At 45.9% G+C, this 22,736-nt stretch overlaps 1 protein-coding gene across 1 annotated transcript; it reads left to right on the forward strand.

Moving 5' to 3' along the window:
* Nucleotides 1-4,677: 4,677 nt before the first annotated feature.
* LOC134395464 (uncharacterized) lies at nucleotides 4,678-21,042 on the forward strand. Its single transcript, XM_063121626.1, has 6 exons — nucleotides 4,678-4,812; nucleotides 7,301-7,853; nucleotides 11,491-11,876; nucleotides 14,459-14,619; nucleotides 17,792-17,924; nucleotides 20,128-21,042. The coding sequence occupies exons 1-6, from the start codon at nucleotides 4,678-4,680 to the stop codon at nucleotides 20,308-20,310; spliced, it is 1,551 nt and encodes a 516-aa protein (XP_062977696.1). The 3' UTR covers nucleotides 20,311-21,042.
* The last annotated feature ends 1,694 nt before the right edge of the window (nucleotides 21,043-22,736 follow it).

The raw sequence follows: 22,736 nt of genomic DNA on the forward strand, positions 1-22,736 counted from the left end.
GAATTGGGTGACTGGTAACCTACCTTACAGGAGAACACCCTATTGAGTGCCATCAGGATATAGATTGTGAAGTACCTTGCACCTTAAAACTGCTATAATACTCTGAGGTGTTATATTGCTTTGAGTGAACACAGAAACCTGGTTTCCTTGACACTGTTCCCTGGACTGTGGCACTAGAGAATATAGGTTTGCCTCATGACTTCCTCATTCACTCTCTTTAACAAATAACTTGCGCAAGGAGCTGCACAATCCCATTCTTTCACATTGCATTAAAGACGTACATCCTGTTGAATTCAACGGGGCTCATTTCTGAGTAGACATGTTGCACTATGAGAGATGTGTTTCACCAAAATGGGACTAGTAACCAGGCCTTTAGCATCTAGCTTTCATAGCTGCCTGCAAATTGGGCATCCACTCATCTGATTATCCCCCCGCTCAAGAATTCCTGGTTCCCTAACCTGGAACCCTCCAGATATTTTGGACTACAACTCCCATCATTCCAGGCAACATATCTGGAGGACACCAAGTTGGGCAAGGCTGTGATAGATCATCTTATGCCCAAGGAGAAGAAGTGAGAAGGAGAGAAAGGATGTAATTAAGATTAGAAAAGGGGAAGTTCTTAAAAATAAAATTGGAACCTACCTTTTAGACATGTGAAGATGTGAAGTAGAGGGTCAAGAGAAGCAATTACCATATTTCGTTCCAAGCTGGTTGCTTGCTAAGAAGCATCTACAGTCAGCTGATGTGTCTAGAGGTGCTAAAGGTGGTTACTCAAGGCCTACTGATGGCTAGAAGATGGTCCTTGGACAAGCTCGTGAACCACTTCTGTATTGGATCCTTGCCCCTCTTGGCAAGGAGGGAGGGAATGGCTAGCTGGGCCAGGGAGATGATTAATGCCTCCTTGTGAGATAGTGTAGCTCTGGACCCCCTGAAAGAGTCCACTCCTGAAGAAAACCTCTCTGGATCTGGAGGATCTTAACAACTTTAGGCTGGTGGCAAATGTTCCTTTCCTGGGTAAGGTCCTTCAGTGGGTGTTTGCTTATCTCTTAGATAAGACTAATTATCTGGATTCATTTCAGTAGGGCTTCTGGTCAGGTTTTGGCATGGAATCACCCTTGGTTAACCTTTATGATGTCCAACGTTGTGAGAGAGTTTGGACAACATGCTAATCTACAGTTGTTTTCCACTTTGTTCCTTTTACCCCACCCCCACGTTGATTAGTGTGTCGTCCGAACTCAGCCAGGCTGTGATCTTGTTAATTCTCATTGTTGGTATCATTCTGGGATGACTGAGTTAGGAGTGGGAGGTACTGCATTGCAGTGGTTTTGCTCCTGTTTGGATAGCTGGCTCCAGAATGTGGTGCTTGGGGAATATTGTTCAGCCCATTCATCTTCATCAGGTTAAGTGATAGATGTGCTAGATCAGTGCCTAGCTGTGACAATGGACTTGGGGAGGGCTAATAAACTAAAACACAATCCAGACAGCACTGAGATGCTGTTGGTGAGTGGTTCTTCTGACTGGATAGAGGGTATTCAGTCTGTTATGGAAAGGACTGCACTCCCCCTGAAGGAGCAGGTTCGTAGCTTTGGAGTTTTCTCGGGAGTTATTTTGTCACTTGAGGCTCTGGTGGCTTAAGTAGCACTGATAATCGTCTACCAACTTCAGCTATGGCCCAGTTATGCCCCTATCAGGTCAGGGATAACTTAGTCTGTGCTCTGTAACCTCCAAGTTAGATTGTTTCTATGCACTCTATGTGTGGCTGCATTTGAAGATAGTTCAGAAGCTGCAGCTTGTGCAAAATGTGGCGGCCAGATGGATTCCAGGGACCAGAAGGTCTGGACATATAGCACCAATTCTGGCCCATTTGCACTCGCTGCTTGGATGTTTGAGTCCAATTCAACATGCTGGTTTTGACCTATAAAGCTTTACACAGCTTGGAACCACAATACTTGATGGAGCACCTCTCCCAGCATGAATTTAACCAAATACTATGATAATCATCTGAGGCCCTCCTTGAAGTGGCCCACGGAGGTTTGGAGGATGGGCCTTCTTGGTGGTGGCCCCTGATTGTAAGAGGGCCTTCTTGGTGGTGGCCTAGATTGTGTAATGACACCTGGCACCAACATTGTCATCTTTTGGGCTCCAAGTTAAGACTTTCCTCTACTCCCAGGCATTTGACAGGATATGATAAGGTCCTGGGATTTTTTAAAATTGCTGTTTTTATATTTTTGTATGTTATGCTTTTATAATAAGTTTTGATATTGTTTGCTTAGAGTTTTAATCTTCATAAAGCACCCAGAGAGGTTTGGGCTGTATAAAAGCAGAATGAATGAATGAAGCTGGTTCTTCAATGAGCATTTGATAGCTGCTGAGCTATGATACAACCCACATGCTCAGGTGGGAACTCATGAAGCAGTTGGGACTTGCATTATGGCTAGTAAGGAAGAAAAAAGTCTGGCCTTTGCAGGGAGCTGGAAGCAGCAGCCTTGGAAAGAGGTGGGAGTGTTCTTAAGTCCCCGCTGCTGGCTGTTTGCTGATCTATTTATTGTCTGTCTCCTTTGCCTCAAGGCTGTTGCTTTCAGGCAACAGATTCCAAATGGGTCCTTGTCTCCATCTCTGTGGAGGGCTGTCATAATCCGACTGACCTTTTTTTGCTTCAGTGGGGTCTTTTTAATTGCAGCAAGCCACCTTGAAAATATATTTCTTGACTGGCAATTTCTTTAAATATATAAAGGCCCTCAGAGAAGACCAGCGTGGGTAGCCCCTGTTTCCTGAGCTGTAGGAACAGGCAAGCTCTTATTGCTCCTTCCTTCACTGTTTCAGATGATTGGTTGGAAGAGAGCAGAGATGAAGTATGAAATTATGCTAATGAGGTTTGCTGCTGAGAGGGCATACTTAATTTTCCATGATTATCATTGAGCTACCTATTATGTAAATTACATTGCACAGATTTTATTTTTGACATAGAAAGGTGTGATGGTAAGGGCTATGCGGTCATCCCATCTTCCTTTGGGAAAAAGAAGACTTCAGATCTAGACACTGGCCAGGTTCACATGATCACTACAGCTCACCATGTCTTATTTAACCCGTGGTGGGTTGCGGCGTGCACTGGTCACCCTTTCCGAGCTGTGGCGGTTGGTAGCTCTGGCACCACGATATGTGAACACGGCGAGTGTGGCTTATGTGAGAGTAATACAACCCTCGCATAACCCTAAAACAGTTGTTGTTTAAGCCATCAATGCTTGATTCACACAACACAATGGCTGAGTTCGGACGACACGCCAATCAATTATTGTTTCCCATTCTGTTCTTATTACCCACCCCCAGTTGATTAGCGTGTTGTCTGAACTCAGCCAATACGTTACACCCACTGTGGCTTGAATATTAAAAAGAGGGGCTGGCACACGCTACAACCCACTGTGGCTTAAAAATAAACCAACGACAGCTGTGATGATTGTGCAAACTGGCCCGTTATGTTGGGGACTCAGGTCCTTGACTGCTTTGTGCATCTCAGCCCTGGTGTACACATCCAGCAGAATGAGGCAGGAAAGTTTTAGTTTCCACCAGTCCTGCTGAAGACCACCCCCATTAAGGCTTCTCCTTCCTCAGCAGTCACTACCAGCAGCCATTCCAGCAGCCTGTACTAAGGGAGATGAAAGGGGAAGTGGGGCCATTTTACTACCTCTGCTGAAAGACTACTTAATGATTTTCTCCTTCCCTTCCCTTTTTCCTTGTGTCTGTTTTTTTTAGTTTGTAAGCCTGTGGGTAGGGGCTGTTTTGCTTTGCTGGTTGCATGTAAGCCTTTCTTATTTATTTATTACATTTTTATACCGCCCAATAGCCAAAGCTCTCTGGGCGGTTCACAAAAATTAAAACCACAATAAAACACCCAACAGGTTAAAACACAATTATGAAATACAGTATAAAAAGCGCAACCAGGATAAAACCACAGCAAAGTTGATATAAGATTAAAATACAGAGTTAAAACAGTAAAATTTAAATTTAAGTTAAAATTAAGTGTTAAAATACTGAGTGAATAAAAAGGTCTTCAGCTGGCGACGAAAGCAGTACAGTGTAGGCGCCAGGCGGACCTCTCTGAGGAGCTCGTTCCACAACCGGGGTGCCACAGCGGAGAAAGCCCTCCTCCTAGAGCACTTTCTTGGAGCACTTTTCGCTGAGGAGCACAATAAAAATACTCTAAATAAACAATAGAAACATAAATAATATTGATTGTGGTGCTGAAGTGGTCAGTACCACTTCAGATTGTTAAGTGTGGGTTGGGAAGGTTTTTTTAAAAATGTTCCCTTGCATTAAACAACAAAAATCCTCCCTGCAAATAGAAAGCTAGCATACCAAGAAATAACCTAATCTAGGATATTTAGCCATGATGTGCTAGCTTTTTACTTGCGGAGAGTTGTCTTGTTGTTTAACCCAAGAGAATATTCAAAACTATCTTCCTCCTGAAGTGCAGCAGTCCACTTTACTACCTTGTTGTGCTACACACGTAAACAAGGCCTCGGACCTTTATTGACCCAGTTAGAAAAACTCACAACGTCTTGGCGTCGACCTCAAACCAAAGCACCGTGGATGGGAGAAGAAAAGTAACACGGCAAAATTCCCTTGCCGCGAACTTCTGGGGAGCGACGGAGTCGAGGGAAAACTGACTCCAGTCGCCAGATGGCGTCGCAGTCGACGGCACCAAAGAGGAAGTGCGGAGGTGGGGGCGTTCTAGGCTTCACAAAAGAAAGTTATTCTATGGTGACTAGAAGAAAGCGCCGGAGCGGAAGTTGGACGCCGGGCAGCGGTAACTTGGTAACGTCTCTTAGGGGAGTGGGGTGGCTGGTCGGTGGTTACTGGCCAAAGGCGGGAGTGGGGCTCGTGTCCTTTCAGGCGGGGAAGGAGGGCGGGCAAAAAAGCAGGAGCTGAATTCATGCGACCATCACCTTCCCCATTCTAAAAGGAAGGAGATCCCTCCCTTGGTTCTATGGGGCAACGAAGGGGAGAAAGCACCCCCACGCACACCCCCCCCCCCCCCGCCTTTGGTGGCCAGGGCTGGGTGCGGGTTGAGAGAGCGCACAGTGTTGGGTTTCGGCTGAGAAATCTGATGCTTAAGAGGGGATCTGATGACAAAAGTCTAAGCAGCTAAGATCAGTCTGGAGAAAATAAGGCGTTTGAGAAAATCGTTTTCACCTAGCTTGAGGCTGACCTGTGGAACTCCCTGACACCAGAGGTCGTAATCATGGATAGCTCAATGCAACTTTTATTTTACTTTATGCAAGTTTATTTGCAGTCCGCCCCGAAAGGCGGGTAAAAAAACTTTTAGATAAATAAGTTTAGTCAGAAGCATGTTCTGCTGTGTTCAGTGAGCATTATCTCCAAGTAAGTGTCTTGGGGGACTTACTTGGGAGCTTTAAGGGTGTATATGATTGTGCTTGCTTGCTTGAAAGTAAGCACTGTTAAACATAGTGGAACTTAATTCTAACTAGCCTCTCATTAAATCAGGCTGTGGTTTGTTTGTTTTTAAAGCTAAGGATAACTTTTGTACATTTATCTAAGTATTGGCAGCTATATTTAGCTTTCTCATGAGCATAGAATTTAGGTTTCTTTGACAACAAATTTGAAGTTTCTATTTTGCTGTGGGTGCTACATAACGGTCCACAATGTATATTGTATACAAATGTATGTACCAGAGGTGGAAGTAAAAACAACAGGAGCATTGGCTTTCTAGATCAAACAGATCTAGTCTTAAACTTTGTCTCTAACTATAGCCAACTCAGTTTGCCTTTGGGAAAACTTCAAGCAGGATGAGTGGGAAACAGCCCCATTCTTTGTTTGAAATCAGCATCTGATGATCAGACATAGACATAGACATAGGGAAGGTCTCTGAACCTTCCCACTTAGAAGTCCTCATAATGCTGAGGTTCCATTTTAAGTTGTCATGACTAATGTTATGAATGATAGACCGAGCCTCTCTGTGTTTGGTGATGACTAATGCTTAAAAAAAACAACACACAATGCTCTCTGCTTATGACATCATGACATCATGACATCATGTGGCAATGACTTCTATAAATTCAATTATGTAAAGAAATGCTTCCTCTTGTTTGCTACTGAGTGACTCTGAAGTGACTAAGCTGTTGATGGGGTGGAATGAGGGATGCGCCAACATGTGGAGAAGGAGGGGCAAACAGTGGTGAGCAAGGTTGGGGTGGGGAGTGTGTGCGCGTTTGCCATTTTAAAGAGGTGTAAGCTGGGGGGAAAGTGTGTTCATAGGAGAGATCTCCCTGAACGTCTTTCCCAGCCCCACCACGTTGGGTGAGTAGGACATATCCAATCCAGGCTCTTGTATGCTGTAGTCACTGATATGTTCTAGAACAGCCTTCCCCAGCATGGCACCTTCCAGTTGTGTTGGACTACAACTCCCACCATCCCAGCCAGCATGTCCAGTGGCTGGAGTTGTTGGGGAAGACTGTTCTAGCATCAGAAGTGATGGCTCTTTGCATGGTCAAGTAGATACGGTGATGGATTTAACATGTCAGGCTTGGAACCCTACTTCCTTTAGTGCGGAAATAAATTTTCTAGCATCTTAGATGAAACTGTATAAAACCTTAGGGAGCCGCTTAGAGTAGTTCATATTGAGCCAAATGAAACAACATCCTGACTACGCATGACGTAGCGTTCCGAGGCAGTACTATCCTTGGTTCTTGTTAGGGAAGCTATGGGAAGTTACCAGTTTTCTCCTTCAGTCCCGCATCTGTAAAAGGGAAACAGTGCTTTAAGATGGATCATTAGACAAGGTCATGGAGGTCAAGACTATCAGTGGCTACTAGTCATGATTGCTAAATGCGAAGTCCAGCATCAGAGGAAGCATCAGTATGTCTATGTTGCCCAGTTACAAGGGAACATGAGTGGGAGGGTAGTATTGTATTCATGTCCTGCTCGTGGTTTTCCCACAGGCAGTTACTCTGCCACTCTGTGGACTAGATAGCCTCTTGGTCTGATCCAGCATGGCTCTTATTATGTTGTTATGACATTGAGGATACTAATTATTATTATTATCAGTTGGTTACGTTGGTATCTTTGCCTTCTGCCAAGGAGCACAGAGCAATCCATGGAACAATACTCAGTTGTTGCTTATGCTGAGAAGTAGTAATTTGCTGAAATCCATGCATCAGGCTTCATAGCTGAGTGAACGTGGATTTCACATATCCAAGCCCAGAACTATAATAAGCCACTGCATCACACTAAGTGAGATAAGGAAGACTTGATCATTGGTTAATTACTCTTCTCATCCATACAGTTGAGCCTGAAACAACATTCTCGCTATTCATCCCAGCCCATGAGTGAGCCAACTGCTTTGAGGGAGAGAGATCCCTCAGGCAACTGGACTGTAACGGATGATATTTCCAGCAGAGGTTCTGGCACTTTGAAATCCAAGCTGAAGCCCTTGTGTGCTGAGATGGCCGCTGGACTAGTAGGCACAGAGTCTGTCTCCAACGATTCCACCTCGAGGAAAAGGAAGAATTCTCATTCTGGGACTGATGTCCTTGGGAATGGCATCAGAAATCCTGCAGAGCAGGACAAGGTTGTTGGGACCAGCCTTGCAGAAGGTCAACACAGTCCATCTCCCCAAAGACAGGAAGATGAAGAAATGGCTTGCCAGCAGTCAAGAACCACTGCTCCCATGGTTCCTCTTTCTGAGGCAAACTTAATTCCTAAGAAACGGAAACTTGTCCTTCACATTGATTTGAACAACACCATCCTAGTCTCTGATGCTGTCACCAATCAGGACCCTACAGCTGCTCTAAATTACTATTTGAGTACTGTGACCTGGGGAAAACTCAGCCCTACAGGTAAGGCCATACAGTATTATGGTTAGCTAATATACCATTTACAGTGACTAGAATAGAATAGTAGCTTATTGCAGTCACAGACCAACAGTTTCTGTAACTAAAAATCTGGAGTTCAATGGCTGGATGAAATTGTTCAAGAAAGGAAAATTGCACACTGTATTTTCCTTGATTATTTTTTCATTCCTAAAGCATAACTGCTGATACAGGGGAGAGTGGGATGGTACTTAGAGCCTTGTGAGGCCAAGCAGCATGTAGGGAAGGAGTCAGGAACCAGTGTATCTTGGAGCAAGAGTTTAGGGTGTTTTCCAGAATTCTAATGTTCTCCCATAATCAGTGGGGGCCCCATGCAGACCCCTCTCTGGTTTCCAACTGTCTACCATGCTCACATGTTTCATGAGGCCCAGAAGCAAGAAAGTTGGATTCTTTTGCCAAAATCTCAAGTTCTGTGACAGCAGTCACAGTTGGGCTTTCCCCACAATCATAGACGTGTGCGGGTGAGAAATGCCAATTTGTCTTTGGTTTGTTTCGAGCAGTCTATGCATCCTCTTCAAGGATGTGTTTTTGTTGTGAGGCTATTGGCAATTTTCAGTACTTGGAATGAAATATTTGTACTTGGGGAAATGCAGGTGGCCTGTTCATTATGACTGCTAGGTGGAATATGTTTGTGTGAATGGTTTTTAACCTGCAAATGCACACACACACACACACACACACACACCGCTTTCCCATTATGAAGGAAACACGGGGTGGGAGTCCCATTTTTTGCCTTGTAACGTATAATCCTGTCCATCATGTCATGCCTCTGGGTCAGCTGCAGGTTCCTGGAGTCTGTGCAAGGCAGGACCGTGTAAGCTATTATCCCGCCCATGATCTAGATCTCTTTATACATCAAGTCCTTTTGTTCCCTGTGAAGCTAACATTGTCAAAAGAGCTGCTGCATCCTGTTTCTCCCCTACCTAAGCACATATGTGTATTGTTGGTCTCTTTAGAATTAGGTTAATGCAGCCTGCTAACTCTTCTCTGTTGTGGGCACCCACACATCAGGAACCTCAATGAGCATGTATTTAGCTAAGTCACCTGGCTTCAGGTGCCCTCTGCCTGAACTACTGACATTAACATAGGATAGTCACCAGTTCCATTTCGCTTCACATGGTGTTTCCCATCCCCTTCTGAATATGAATAATGTTTTGTCTATACTGTCGGGGGAGGGAGGAACTCTTCAGAGAGTTCCTCAACTTTTTTTAGGATGGGAGTTGTGTCATTTCGTCTTTGCTTTCTAGAGATAGTATTGTACATAGAATCTGGGCTAGCTCCAGGTTCTGGAGGCCGCCTCCCACTTCTGTCCTGACTGTTGACTCACGTGCCCTCTTCCTCTGGGGACCCAATCTGTAAAAACCACCCAGAGGGGGAGCACAAAGCAAGAGGAGGAAGCGGCTCTATTTTCACATGCTGGCCCCTGTTTTGCATGCTGAGAGAAGGAAAGTGCACAAGTAGGGATAGCGAGGAGGAGGAGTGGGGTCAGGAGGCTGTGGGGATGGATCGTGGGCTCCCTGCAGGGATATGGACCTCAGCAAGTGCCCAACCATGTGTACCCCTGACACCTGCCCTGCAAAGAGTTATAGGCCCCTTTCAGAAGACACGTTAAAGCATGACTTTAACCACAGTGGTTAAGCCAGAAAGCCAGGCTGTGTTCAGAAGACACCTTAAACTATGGCTTTAACCACACTGAATAAAGCAAAAGGCCTTATTCACTGTGGTTAAAGCCATGGTTTAAGGTGTCTTCTGAACACAGCCTGGCTTTCTGGCTTAACCACCGTGGTTAAAGACATGGTTTAAGGTGTCTTCCGAATGGGCCCATAGTGTTGGAAAGCTTCATAGGAAGATTGTGGAGTCTCTTCAGTTGTAAGTTTTCAATAAAGATGCTGGGCAAGCATCTGTTGGGGGTAACTTCAAGGGTTGCCCTAATTTAGGGCACTGAGCTCTGCTTCCTCTGCACCCCAGCCCCTCAAGCTGATGGGCTCGCTGAAATGAGATGGTTTAGTATGGCCTGTGTAGTCTGGGTCCTTACTTTCATTGGAGGGCTCTCCTGTGGAAAGAGGGATACAGCTCGTGTTCCTGATTGTGTGGCAGGACTGTAGACTGACTTGGGACTGCAGAAAGCTACTGGCCTATCTATCAAGAAGGGGCATGAGTACACTGGAGTGGGCCTGCATATGCATCTGGGGCACTGAAGAGGCAAGCCACTTTCACGAAACTGAATGATGGCTTGTTTCTTTGGTGGTGGCAGCTGCAACCAAAACACATGCCCAGTTCTCTCTCTTGCTCTCATGTGTTGGGTGTGTGTGTGTGTGAGTGTGTGTCTGTCTGTCTGTCTGTCTGTCTTAGATCCCTACCACTATTCCATCTTTGGATGACTGCTTGGTTTGGAAACATTAGAGCTCTGCTTGACTATAAGCAGCTGACAGGGTTGTGTCTGATTTTTTTAAAAAAATGTTTCTAGCACAATATGAGACACATTATTAACAGCGTCTAGCACAATCTTAGACACATTCTAAATAAATATTAATATGGAGATGCAGGAGAGTAATTCAGAAGAAAGCAGTGCAGATACGGTGAAGCTGTGGCGGGCCTGGAAAAGCTTTCCTGTAGGGTTTTTGGTGTGGTTTGATATTGTTTGTTCTTAAATAGCTAGATTAGGAGGTCACTCTATTGCTGGCTTAAAGAGGGACATAAGGATCAGTTTGGTAGAAGGTATGAAACTTGGGAGTGGGAGAAGAAAGCAGAGAGGACTAGCAACTTAATATTTATCGCATTTTTCTTCCCCCTCTTACCTTTGCAGCACCCCTGTGAGGTAGGTTTGATGTCCTATTCTGACGCTAACCACCACACTTTATATATACATACATACATACATATATATATATATATATATATATATATATATGCACACACACACACACACACACACACACACACACACACACACATAGTGTTTTATGTCACCAGTAGTGTAGGTGTAAAATAGTGTAACATTTTGGGGTTAACAGATAACAGTTTGCAACAGTAATACGCATGGTATGTATAGTAATGCTTAAATAGATCCACTTCTGAGAAAGGCAAACTAGTCTAGTCATACACGTCAGATTATCCCTTCTAGATGTCCATGTATGTATCTAGGAGCTGCTATCTATAATAAGCCACATGCTCTACTGTGGAAAGAGCATTAAGGTCCTGTGTCCGTTTTATAATTGCTGGTGGAGAGTTGTCTTTCCAGTGTTGGTGAACAAGCCTTTTTGCTACCAGAAGAGCTCCTGGGATCTCTTTTTTGTTGTTGTCTGTCCAACAGTTCCCAGAGGAATTCTAAAGAACTTGAATGTCAGTAAACCTCAAAATTAATACACAAAATGACCAAAACAAAGCACATCGCATCATAAGGGTTAATGTTGCCAGATCACTGCTACACCACATAGATCACCACGTGCTGGCAGAGGGCGAGAAGAAAATACAGGAGGATAGTTGGGATGGAGCGGGAGAGCCTTAAATGTAAATATTGGGACTTTCAGATGGCACAGATGGGAGAGATTGTTTTCAAGCCAAGCGCTGTGACCCTCCTCTGCTCACTTCCTTTCTGTTTCAGGTGAGTGGCAGTGGCTCAGTGAGTCCCCCTCATTGCTGCCTCCCTGCCCGGGTGCTGTGAGCTTTTACTCTCATTTTGGCCGCAACACCAAATTCATTGAAACGCCGGAAGGGCAGCAGTTCCGGGACCTTCACAGGCGCCACCTGAAGCTGCTGGAATGGCAGGGCCAGCCTCACCCGCTGCTCTCCATCAAAGGTGAGGAAGCCACGCACTACCACTTAGTGCTGCCGTCCTTCTTCTACCTCTTGGAGAGCCTGCACCGGGAAGGGAGGCAGTTTGCCGTCGTCTTCCGCACCTTCGGCACGGACCTGCCTCGCCTCCTGCCGGCGGTGCACTGCGCCCTGGAGGGGCAGCACCCCCACTTCCCCACTCTGCGGGACATCTTGGTGAGTGGGCCAAAAGCACGCTGAATTCCTCCTTGCCGTAGCTTCTTCGGTTGCAGCCGGCTTTCTCGGCGAGCCCAGCAAGTTCGCAACTCGCTTGGATGGGTATCTGCCGCCTTTCCTTAGGAAGCTGACCTCTGCTTCTCCCCAGTTTGCTCAGTTTTGTAGAGTGTGATTTAGTTTGGTCTGCCAAGCAACCGCCTAGCAGTTTTTGAGACTTCCTCTGCTGGGTCCCTGTGTGATGATATGGGCTTCTTGTGAAATTCAGGATTAGGCTCCCTGAATCTGCTTCCCTTCCCTCATCCTGGGCTGAGGATGCAAGAGGAAATCCTGCTACACTCACAGGCATATCCTTTCTTTCCCTGAGGGGTGAGCAGCAAGAATGAAATCCATCAGTACTAAGTTAAATGTCTAATAAGAAATTAATGTGATAGCGGAGTTGGAGAACTCTGGATCTGAAAGTGGTGGCTCTCTTTTATGTTATGGTGGCCAAGATGTCCACATTGTGTGTTGCAGCAAGGTAGGAACATAAGAAGCTGCCATATACTGAGACAGACCATTGGTCCATCTAGCGCAGTATTGTCAACACTGACTGGCAGCAATGGCTCTCCAGGCTTTCAGGTGGGATGCATTCATAGACCTACCTAGAGATGCCAGGGATTGAACCTGGGACTTTCCACATGCAATGCATGTGCTCTACCACTGAGCTAGGGCCCCTGAGATATCTTGTTCTGAAGTGCCAAATTCTGGTGGCTTTGGTGTATCATGGAACTTGGTTTTCATTAAAAAAATAAATAGCAGGTTTCTAGTCCCTTTGATACGGATAAAAGTTTCCAAATAGTGGGCAGACTTGTTAAAGATTAAGGAATCAGCAAAAGCCTGGCTATGACTTTAGAAAGTCATATATCTATAGCTTGCAGAACTTCCTGTTCCCTTCCTATGGGCCCCAATGCTTACCTTCCCACTTCAATACATTTGTTTGACACACACACACACCTTGCCCATGTACTTCCTCCATTTACCTGCAAAAAGCTCTCGGAATTCTCTGCCAAATTTTTTTAAAACAATAACGTCTGATTTAAAATACGGCAATGTGTGTAGTATGAATCATTTGGACGTTAAAATTGGTGGTATGTAAAGAGCATTGTAGACTTCAGCTTATACTCCTTGGATCGCTGGTGTTTTACAGTTGAGAAACTGACGCCAAGAACAGTGACCTGGCCACAGCCAGATTATGGCTAAGGAAGCATTTGGTTGGCATCCGACACACTTGTCTACAAGATTGGATCACATTGGCATTCAGGGCACAAAAAGAAACAAGCTCAGCAGGTCTGTTGATACCCAGAGGTGCAATTAGTTAATTTTAGTCTCTGGACTTAATGGTCTTATATGCACACACGGACTTAATGATCTTAATGTGGGTCTTGTGGAAGGCCACCCCTCCCACATACGCACTTTAGATGGTAGGATGTATTTCTTCACTCACTTCAAGATAGGGTAAGCCACCCTGCTTCATTTGGAGGCCCTCCTTCTTATTCTAAGTGGGGCTCTGGGCTTCTGCTCCAAAGTCTTGGTGGCACCACGTTTGATATTTAGTGATGGATTTAAGAAGATCAAATAAACCTTTTGTTGTAATTGTGGATGTCCTGTGACCACAGATTAAAGTCTTTATGAGCGGAATTAGATCTGGGTAGAACAAAATGTTACTTTGGGCTGCCCTTTTCCCACTTCCTTCACTCTTGGAGAGCTGCAGGGAGCGGACAGGTTTCAGCTGTGGCAACTTCCGTGCTCTGTTTGGTACATTTGGGGACCTTCATTGATCATGGCACTTCATTTATTATTTCATTGATTCATTACGCTTCTGTCCTGCCCTCCTTTGAAGGAGCTAAGAGCAGTGTTCACAGGGGGTTATCCCATTTTATCCTTATAAACAGCCCTATGAGGTAGGTTAAATAGTGAGAGACTGGCCCAAGGTCCACCTGTGAGTGTCATGGCTGAGTGGGCATTTGCACCCAGGTCTCTGCAATCCAAATTCTGCCCATTATCTTGCACAGGTTCTCCACTTGTCACCATTGAGATCCATGCTTAGGAGAAACATAGCTCTAAATATGGGGTACAATTAATAGGTGTCTTCATGCTCTGTTGGTGACCTTCCCAGAGGCATCTAACTAACCACTCTTTGGAACTGGATACTGGGTGGCATGGCCTTTTGGCCTGAACAAGCAGGGCTTTTTTGCTCCAGGATCTCACAAAATCCTGTTCATACAAGTAGTCCATTTGCATGAGAGGAGAAAGTAGCCAAATATAACCAGGAAGTAGCCTTTAAGCTGGTTAATAAAACAGTTATCAGCTCCCTCTTGCTTTCCCTGGGAGTGAGATGTTTCCATGTTTTAATTATCATGAACCTCTGATCCTCCATTAGGGAGACGGTCTATTTCTGTTCAAGATGATCCCTCATCTCAAATTCCCCCCTCTTTTGATGGTCTCAGCCTTGCTGCTTAGGGCTTGATAAGATTGTGACGCACATCAGTGTTTGTGTTTCAGATCATTTTTACCCCTCCTGTTTCTGTATTATGTTATGGCAGTTGCCTGTAAACCTCACTCCTGGAAAGATACGTTGCAGCAAGAAAAAAGTAGTGTTGACCCACGGAACGGAGCAGCGTTCCACTGAAGATGGCGACAGGGAGATGTATGCATACTTCAGCTCCAGGGAAGGCCTCTGCGGCTTCCAGGACCACTTTGATTGGTGAGACATTAAAGGATGTGGCTTGTTTCTTACTCGCAAGTGGTTGGTGTACTTTGATTTGTGGTGATAGCAATAATCGGTTATATAAGTTATCCAAAAGTCAATCTGGGCAGATATTTAAAGAAGAATCACCCTGTTTGGAACGCATATTTCTCCGGTCCTTGCCTTTCCTGACAGTTTACCTCACTTAAAAAAAAAAGTTCCCTGTAATGCTTTTTCTCCTGAGGCAGGTGAATGCTTGCGGTTCTAAAGTAATTTCCCTTTTATTTCCTGACTCCAGCCAGACTACCTGCTGTGGCATGTTTATTCACACCTTCCTTCCTTTTCCTACTGAGTCCACATCTGTCAAGCTATTTGGAAGCTGTTCTTTGAAACAATAACTAATGATAGGTTCTTTAAGGGCCATCTGACACCACTGTACCCTGCCGGGTCTGGGTTAGAGACTAGGCTTTGTGGATTCACAGTTGGCTACAGAATCGGACTCAAAGAGTACTTATCAATGGAACCTTCTCAAACTGGGGAGAAGCAACGAGTGGGGTACCGTAGGGCTCAGTCCTGGGCCCAGTGCTCTTCAACATTTTTATTAATGATTTGGATGAGGAGGTGCAGGGAACGCTGATCAGATTTGTAGATGACACAAAATTGGGTGGGATAGCTAATACCCTGGAAGACAGAAACAAACTTCAAAGTGATCTTGATAGGCTGGAGTGCTGGGCTGAAAACAACAGGATGAAATTTAATAGGGATAAATGCCAAGTTCTACATTTAGGAAATAGAAACCAATAATAATAATAATAAAGGCACAGTTACAAGATGGGGGATACTTGGCTCAGCAATACTACAAATGAGAAGGATCTTGGAATTGTTGTAGATTGCTAGCTGAATATGAGCCAACAGTGCGATACGGCTGCAAGAAAGGCAAATGCTATTTTGGGCTGCATTAATAGAAGTATAGCTTCCAAATCACGTGAGGTACTGGTTCCTCTCTATTCGGCCCTGGTTAGGCCTCATCTGGAGTATTGCATCCAGTTCTGGGCTCCACAATTCAAGAAGGACGCAGACAAGCTGGAGTGTGTTCAGAGGAGGGCAACCAGGATGATCAGGAGTTTGGAAACAAAGCCCTATGAAGAGAGACTGAAAGAACTGGGCATGTTTAGCCTGGAGAAGAGAAGATTGAGGGGAGACATGATAGCACTCTTCAAATACTTAAAAAGGTTGTCACACAGAGGAGGACCAGAATCTCTTCTCGATCCTCCCAGAGTGCAGGACACGGAATAATGCACTCAAGTTAAAGGAAGCCAGATTCCAGCTGGACATCAGGAAAAACTTCCTGACTGTTAGAGCAGTGCGACAATGGAATCAGTTACCTAGGGAGGTTGTGGGCTCTCCCACACTAGAGGCCTTCAAGAGGCAGCTGGACAAGCATCTGTTGGGGATGCTTTAGGGTGGATTCCTGCATTGAGCAGGGGGTTGGACTCGATGGCCTTGTAGGCCCCTTCCAACTCTGCTATTCTATGATTCTATGATTCATCTTGCCCTCCAGGCACATGACCCTGCCAGTAAAGGAGGGGAAAAGGCTTGCTCTGCCCTAAATCCAGATAGTTTCTTTGGGAGAGACTCACCTGCTTTCTCCAGCTTCCCCAGGCAGCCTGAGTCAAGTGTAGCTTTCAGCAAAACTATTCATTCCCGATCTAGAAAAAAAATAAACTTTCTCATCTATATGTATTGTGTCTAGAGGTCAGGGATTTGGAAAGTCCTATGAATAACGGTTGAAAAAGTTGGCTATGTTTAGCCTGGAGAAGAGAAGAGGCGATAAATTGGAGAGAGGACAGCTATCCTCAAATGTCTGACAAGCTGTCATGTAAACAATGGAGCAGGCCTGTACTTTGTTACTCCAGAGAGTAGGACTAGAACAAATGGGTGGAAATGGAAAGGAAGCAGACTTTGGCTAAACATTGGTGGGGGATGAATCATAACGGCACATGGTGTTCAGCAGTGGAACAGCCCTGCCTCAGGAGGTGGTGGCCTCTCTTTTTCTGGAGGTGTTGAAGCAGATGGCTGGATGGCCATCTGCCAGGGATTTTGTGGTCGCAACCTACATCACAGATCCTGGACTGAGTAAGGGGTTGGACTAGATGACCTCAAGATCCCTTTCAACTCTAAATTTCTATGATTTTATGCCCGTGATTACTAGAGAACCTGCCCTGCCTGAGACCTTCAGCAAAGACTGCCAGTCCTTTTCTCTGCAGCAGCTAAAATTCTCATCTGTGCTGTTTGCACAAATTAATGGGGTACAAACAGTCTCAGTTATATGCATTCTGTCCTACACTGAGGGTTATGCCTGCTTTATCTGTTTGCAGTTTCATCTCTCAAACACTAAATTTAATTTACAGTCATCTTGTATCCTGAACATCTTGCTTTTCAAATACGTGTTTGGAAAAAATGTACCAACTTCTTTTTACCTCTTGTTATTTTGCACAGAAGGTTAGAGATATGTTGGCATTCTTGCAAGAGGATTCCAGTGGCCAAGAGTTCGGTCATAAATGCCCGGCACAATGTTCTATTCATCTTTATTGACTGTTACTCTCTGTCCCACTGACCCTATGGGTCATCTGTCTTCTCCATTCTCTTCCCCTTTATCATCTCATTTCTTGCCAAAAATAATCTGAATCCTTTCAAACCCGGAGAACAAAATAAACTTACAGTATAAGAGAAGATATACATCGTGTTCAGATGACACTCTAAGCCACAGTGGTTAAGCACTTTGAGCTAAACATTACGGCTTAGTGTGTCATGTGAACCATTTCTAACCATGGGGGCTGCGTAGCGACGGTTTAAACATGCTCAGTAACCATTTGCTGCAAAAGGGTTAGCGGCCTAGCCATGGCTTAGTGTGTTGTCTGAACAGGCCCATATTAACTGAATGAATAGGGATCTGTATCTGGGAAGGATATACCAGCTGGGCCCTTACAAACACTGCTTATGGTAATTTATTGCATCCTGGTTTCTGTTCCTTGTCTTTTTTCTTTTCTTTTCTTTTTTCTTTTGCTTCATTGTGCAAGGGGTGAGGCAGATGGGAGTCTCACTGATCCTCACCAGAGTCTTCTGGATCTTTGGAAAAGGCTGGAAAATATCCCGAGAGTTTTCAGTTGTGTGTCTTGCTGTGTTCCAGGTGGTCCAGGAATCAGTTTTCTAGCCAGGGTGGGAAGCCCCTTTGGATTGACCCTCATGACTCAAGCATCCACCACATCTGTATTGATGACAACATTCGGCTGGACGATTCTGACACCATCGTCCATCCTCAGGTATCGTTATCGTGGAACATTTCTCAATGTGCGATCCTTTTCTCGGACAAAATGTGTGCTTTCTATGCCCACAGCAACCCTGGCAGGTGAGCTAGGCTGAGAGATTGTGCCCCCAAGTCTTTGTGGGTAGGTGGAGACTTGTACTTCCAACTCCTGCATCCAAACCCATGTGCCATCCTCAGGTAGTGAAGCCTGTTTCCTTGGCTACCTTCTGAATGCCGCCTCTGCCTAGCTCGATATGGGGAACACTACTCCACTCTGAAGCAGTCCCAGTGGAGCTGGGGGGCTAGCTGCTTGTCATAACTGCAGGTGACTGGAGGAGAATAGTTTGCTGGCACAGACCAGCAGGTGCTTGAGGCCTGCTCTTGCTACACAGCTCCCTCTGTCCTCAGCTGACACGAGTCATTCCCACTCCCAGCTGGAGCCCAGCCTCCTGCCTCCAAACGGCCTGAAACTCATTCACAGCCCTGTGTGCTTAAAGGGCAGCTTTCACACCAGAGCATGCTCTGAAGTGAAAGGGAGGGAGGGAGGAAAGGAGAGGCTGGCCATTGTGACAGCTCTTTGTATCTGCCTAAAAGCTTTCCCTTGCAAGAGGAGGAGAGTGCCTGGGAGGGGGCACACCGGAGGGCTGGCTGGACTGATGGATTGAGGAACAGCGGGGCAGGAAAGGTTAATTGGTTCCTGCTGGAGTCCGGCCACCACAATAGCCTCTTGGGGCTGTTTGCTGCTCTGTGTACAGGACGGCTTGCTATTGGCCCCATGAGGCTCTTTGGGAAGGAGAGAGTTTCCTTTCCTTATAGCTAATCGGGAAAGTGCAGAGCTCTCTGTGGAAGATGCGAAGAGCCCTCTCGGGAGCTTCCGGCCTCTTACCCCACCCCTATTTGCAGAACGGATTGATGTCCGAATCCCTGTTTGTAGAACAGGGAGGCATTTCTCATCCATCCCCAGCCAAATGGACCCGGGTCAAGCTATATTTAGAGAGCAGCGCTCCAAAGATGACCCCTGGCGAATCCTCTCTTTGCTCCTGCCGACTCCACATCAGATCTCTTGGCTTCAGAGGTCCAGGCGGATTTTGCTAGCTGCAAGCCCAGCCTTGATCCGTCTGTGCATCTTGCTTCTTCCCCTTAAGCCACAGGTTCAGCTCTTGCCCTTGAGTGCACAGGCCAGGCTATGACCCAGTTTGTGCTTCTCTAGCAATACTTACCCAGCCGGCCAACGAGGGCCTGTTTGCTTGCGAAAGGTGACTCACTAGGTTCAGGGTTATGCATTTCATAGCTACACAGAAGGGAAAGCTTTGGTCAACGCGCTTTTTCCATAGGGGGCTCCGATGAGAGAAAGGGCACCTGCCAAATTTTCCCTTTCATACAACAGAGTCATGTGAATCTGGCAGCTTTTGGTGCACTGCTCAGCCATGAAGTGCACAGAGATGAAAAGCTTTGTTGCCTGTGTGATCTTCGTATTCTGTGTGCAGCTTGGAGCAGGGTCGGACTGAGAGCCATAACCACTGAATCCGTTCCCTTGGCAGACCCCTTTTGCAGCCCCCTTCAGTGAGGAATGCTTGCAGAACTCCTTCCACCCAGAGGAAACCCAAAAGATTGGGAGGAGAAAGTCTCAACTCTCCCACCATTTTATGTCCCCAGACGGGGTTCAGTTTGAGCCATACCTTGCTGCTTTCAGTCCCCAAAGGCTGGTCTTGGATCCCAGGATCTTGTTCCACTCAGGATCTCTCTGCCGGGAGGTTTGTCTCTGTAACTACACACATGCTGGAAGAGTGTGTTCCAAGAGTCTTAATTCCAGAATCTGTTTCCAGCGCCATGCTCTCAATTGGCCTATGTTCCAAACTGTGAGGATTCAGGTTGTCAGGCTGCTGAAGAGTGAATAAAGATCTGGCATAGTATTAGGCAACCTAGTACAGTCTGGATGTTTTGAACCACACTTCCTATAATCCCTAACCACTGGCTATGCTGTCCGGGGCATATGGGAGTTGAAGTCCAAAGCACCTGGAGGGCACCAGGTTGCCTTTCCCTGACCTAGCTTCCCTTGGTCTCTCCACATAGGACACAGCGTTGCCATCTATTCAGTGGAGGAGGGGAGGGGGGCGGCCCACTTGCTGTTTTGCTCTCATGCTGCATGGGTCCAACTGCCACGTGTCTCTGTAAGAGCGTTGCCTTTCTGTGCAGTTTTTCCTTTTCTTACCCGGCAGGTGTTCTCAGGGCCTGGAAGCTGCTGTCTCCGGACGACTCCCACCTCAGAGCTGTACGATATTTGTCTAGTTCAAACAGACCTCCTGGAGGCCATTGCCGACGTGAGCTATTTCTGCCACTGCATAAGACGGTGCGAGGAGAACTATGAGAGATACTTGGCCGGGGCTCCGGATTGCACCTAGTGGGTATGACTGAGCGGCGGGTGCGGAGGGTCTCTCCAGAGGAGACTTGGGCCCCCTCCCTGTGCCCTCCTGCATGGTGTGGTGCTTGCAAGGTTTGAAGAGAGTCTTCTGCTTGGAGCTCCTTGGTCTTTGGACTTCCCAGCAGGGCTGTTCCCTGCACCTGTCCCAACAGAGTCGGTGTCTTTGCTTTAACCTCTGTGCCGGAAATTCCAAATGCTCCTTTGGAACTGTCAGCAAGCCCAGGAAACACTCCGCACTACTCTCTCTGGTGCTGTCTCCAGGGCAGCTGAACAGATGTGGTTTCCTCTTAATATTTATTCAGAATGGCGGTGTGTGCATGTGTGTGCTCATGGAGATTTCCCTGCCACAGAGATGGCCTACCCTCCGCCTCAGAAAACCTTACAACCAACCCATGGGCCCCTTCCTGCGTTGTGCGGGAAACTGCTGGTCTGTTAACACAGCCCAACTTTCCAAACATTAAAATTGACTCCAGCTGCTCTTGTTTGTTCATTGGCTGTGATGGCTGCTGACCCCACCGCGTGAGGCCGAATGCTAAGAAGGCCCTCGTGGGAAAGGTTTCGGGGATTAAGAGTTGCTTCTGGTATTGCCGAGCAGGGGGCAAAAGAAGTTTCAAAGGCTTGTGAATGTATCCATTTCAGGGAACCCTCCACCTCTTCCTATCCATGACCATGCGCGCTGCAAGATTATCTAGGCTTCCACAGTGTTTGACTTCAAAAAATAAGCAATCAGTTTGGGTTTCAGTCAAATTCCTATCACTATTTATTTATTTATTTTATTACATTTTTATACCGCCCAATAGCCGAAGCTCTCTGGGCGGTTCACTGTCCACATTGATCTGCACAGATAAAGAGCCCCACTTCCCTAGAATAAGGCAGGGCCCGATTATGCTTGACCTCTTAAGTTCTGCTTGCCAAACAGCCTCTTCCCTATTGCCTGGGTGAAGGCCTCTTCTTCAAGCTCCCTACCCACAGTAGAACACTGAAAGCATAATCCAGACTGCTGTTGCTCTTTTGTGGAGAGCATTTTTTGCTCACAGGGTCCCTTCCACCCCAGGTGGAGAGGCAGGCTCTGCCTATTGTTGCCGCTCTGCTGCTTGTGAGAACTGTTTGAGAGAATAGCTTTACCTCTCCCAGCACTGGGAGGCTGAGCCCGGTTCCTTTGCCAAGACATCAGCAGAAAGCAGGCATGCATCTGCTTCTGCAAGCCATTGTTCTGGCCAGTTCCTTGCCTTTTAAGGATGCAGTCTTCCCTTGGGGAGCTGTGATGGAAAGGGAGAAGGAGGACTGTGACATACACTGTAGTTCAGAAATCCTGAATGCTAAGGTGCACAGGACGTTAACCCAGTGGCTCTACCAAAGATGCATAGAGATTTACACTACATGGCCCAGTTCACATACCGTCCTACAGGCAAACCAAAATAACCCCATGCACAGATCAGTCTGTATGATCAGCACAGCCAATTCAGTTTTATTGTGTAAATGCATACCTGCCCTTTCCTTTTTAGCTCAGTTGGTTATAGGATTTTAGAAAGATAAGAATATTTCAAATAGACAAGATATATGACTGAAATAACCCCATGAGCACTAAATGTCAGCTGCCTCACATTTACCTCTGGAAGGTGATCATGGCTTTAAAAAGTATTAAAGGCATCCAAAGGAAGATAGTTTTACCCATAATAGTGAGATAAAGCTTCCATGTTCAGAGATAGCATACCTCTAAATTCCAGGTGTTGGGGATAAACAATGCAAGAATGTCATTGGTTTCATGCCCCATTTGTGTACTTCCCAAAGCTGTCAATTTAGCAAGTGTTAGAACCAAGGTCTGGACCGAATGAATCCGTGGTTTGATCTGGCAAAGATCATGTTCTCTGATGGCCCCGTGGAAGAAGGATGTTCCAGGGCCTGGGGAGCAGCCATGATGAGTACCTTTCTGTATGTCCCTCCTGTTCATATTTGGTGCACAGAGAGCACAACTGAGAGATTGTAAATGAGGCCAAAGGGATTTGACAGTCTTTGAAATTTATTGGACTCAAGCTGTTTCAGGCTGGAAAGATTCCTCAGACAGATGGCAGATATAAGTAATGTACTCCTGTACAAATGGCATCCTATGTAGTCAGGGAATGTAGAGACTGCATCATTTAGAAAAGCTTTCAGCAACTATGCGAACCAGCATAGATAGCTCTCTGGAGATAGATGCAGGCTTGAACTTATTTATTTATTACATTTCTATACCATCCAATAGCTGAATCTCTCTGGGTGGTTCACAACAATCAAAACCATAAAATAGAACATGATCAAATACGATATAAAAGTTTTTTAAAAATTAAAACTACCATATAAAATAAAAATAACCAAATAAAACCTAGCAGCAGTGCAAAGATTTAAAATACATTAACAGATTTAAAA

The sequence above is a fragment of the Elgaria multicarinata genome, chromosome 3, assembly GCF_023053635.1.
Source record: "Elgaria multicarinata webbii isolate HBS135686 ecotype San Diego chromosome 3, rElgMul1.1.pri, whole genome shotgun sequence".
Lineage (NCBI taxonomy): Eukaryota > Metazoa > Chordata > Lepidosauria > Squamata > Anguidae > Elgaria > Elgaria multicarinata.

What these genes read in the sequence shown, in the direction of transcription:
- LOC134395464 (XM_063121626.1), top strand. Translation starts at nt 4,678, where the DNA reads ATGGCGTCGCAGTCGACGGCACCAAAGAGGAAGTGCGGAGGTGGGGGC. An exon ending in CCACTCTGCGGGACATCTTG is followed by an intron (nt 11,877 to 14,458) that starts GTGAGTGGGCCA and finishes ATGTTATGGCAG; the next exon opens with TTGCCTGTAAACCTCACTCC. An exon ending in ACACCATCGTCCATCCTCAG is followed by an intron (nt 17,925 to 20,127) that starts GTATCGTTATCG and finishes CTTACCCGGCAG; the next exon opens with GTGTTCTCAGGGCCTGGAAG.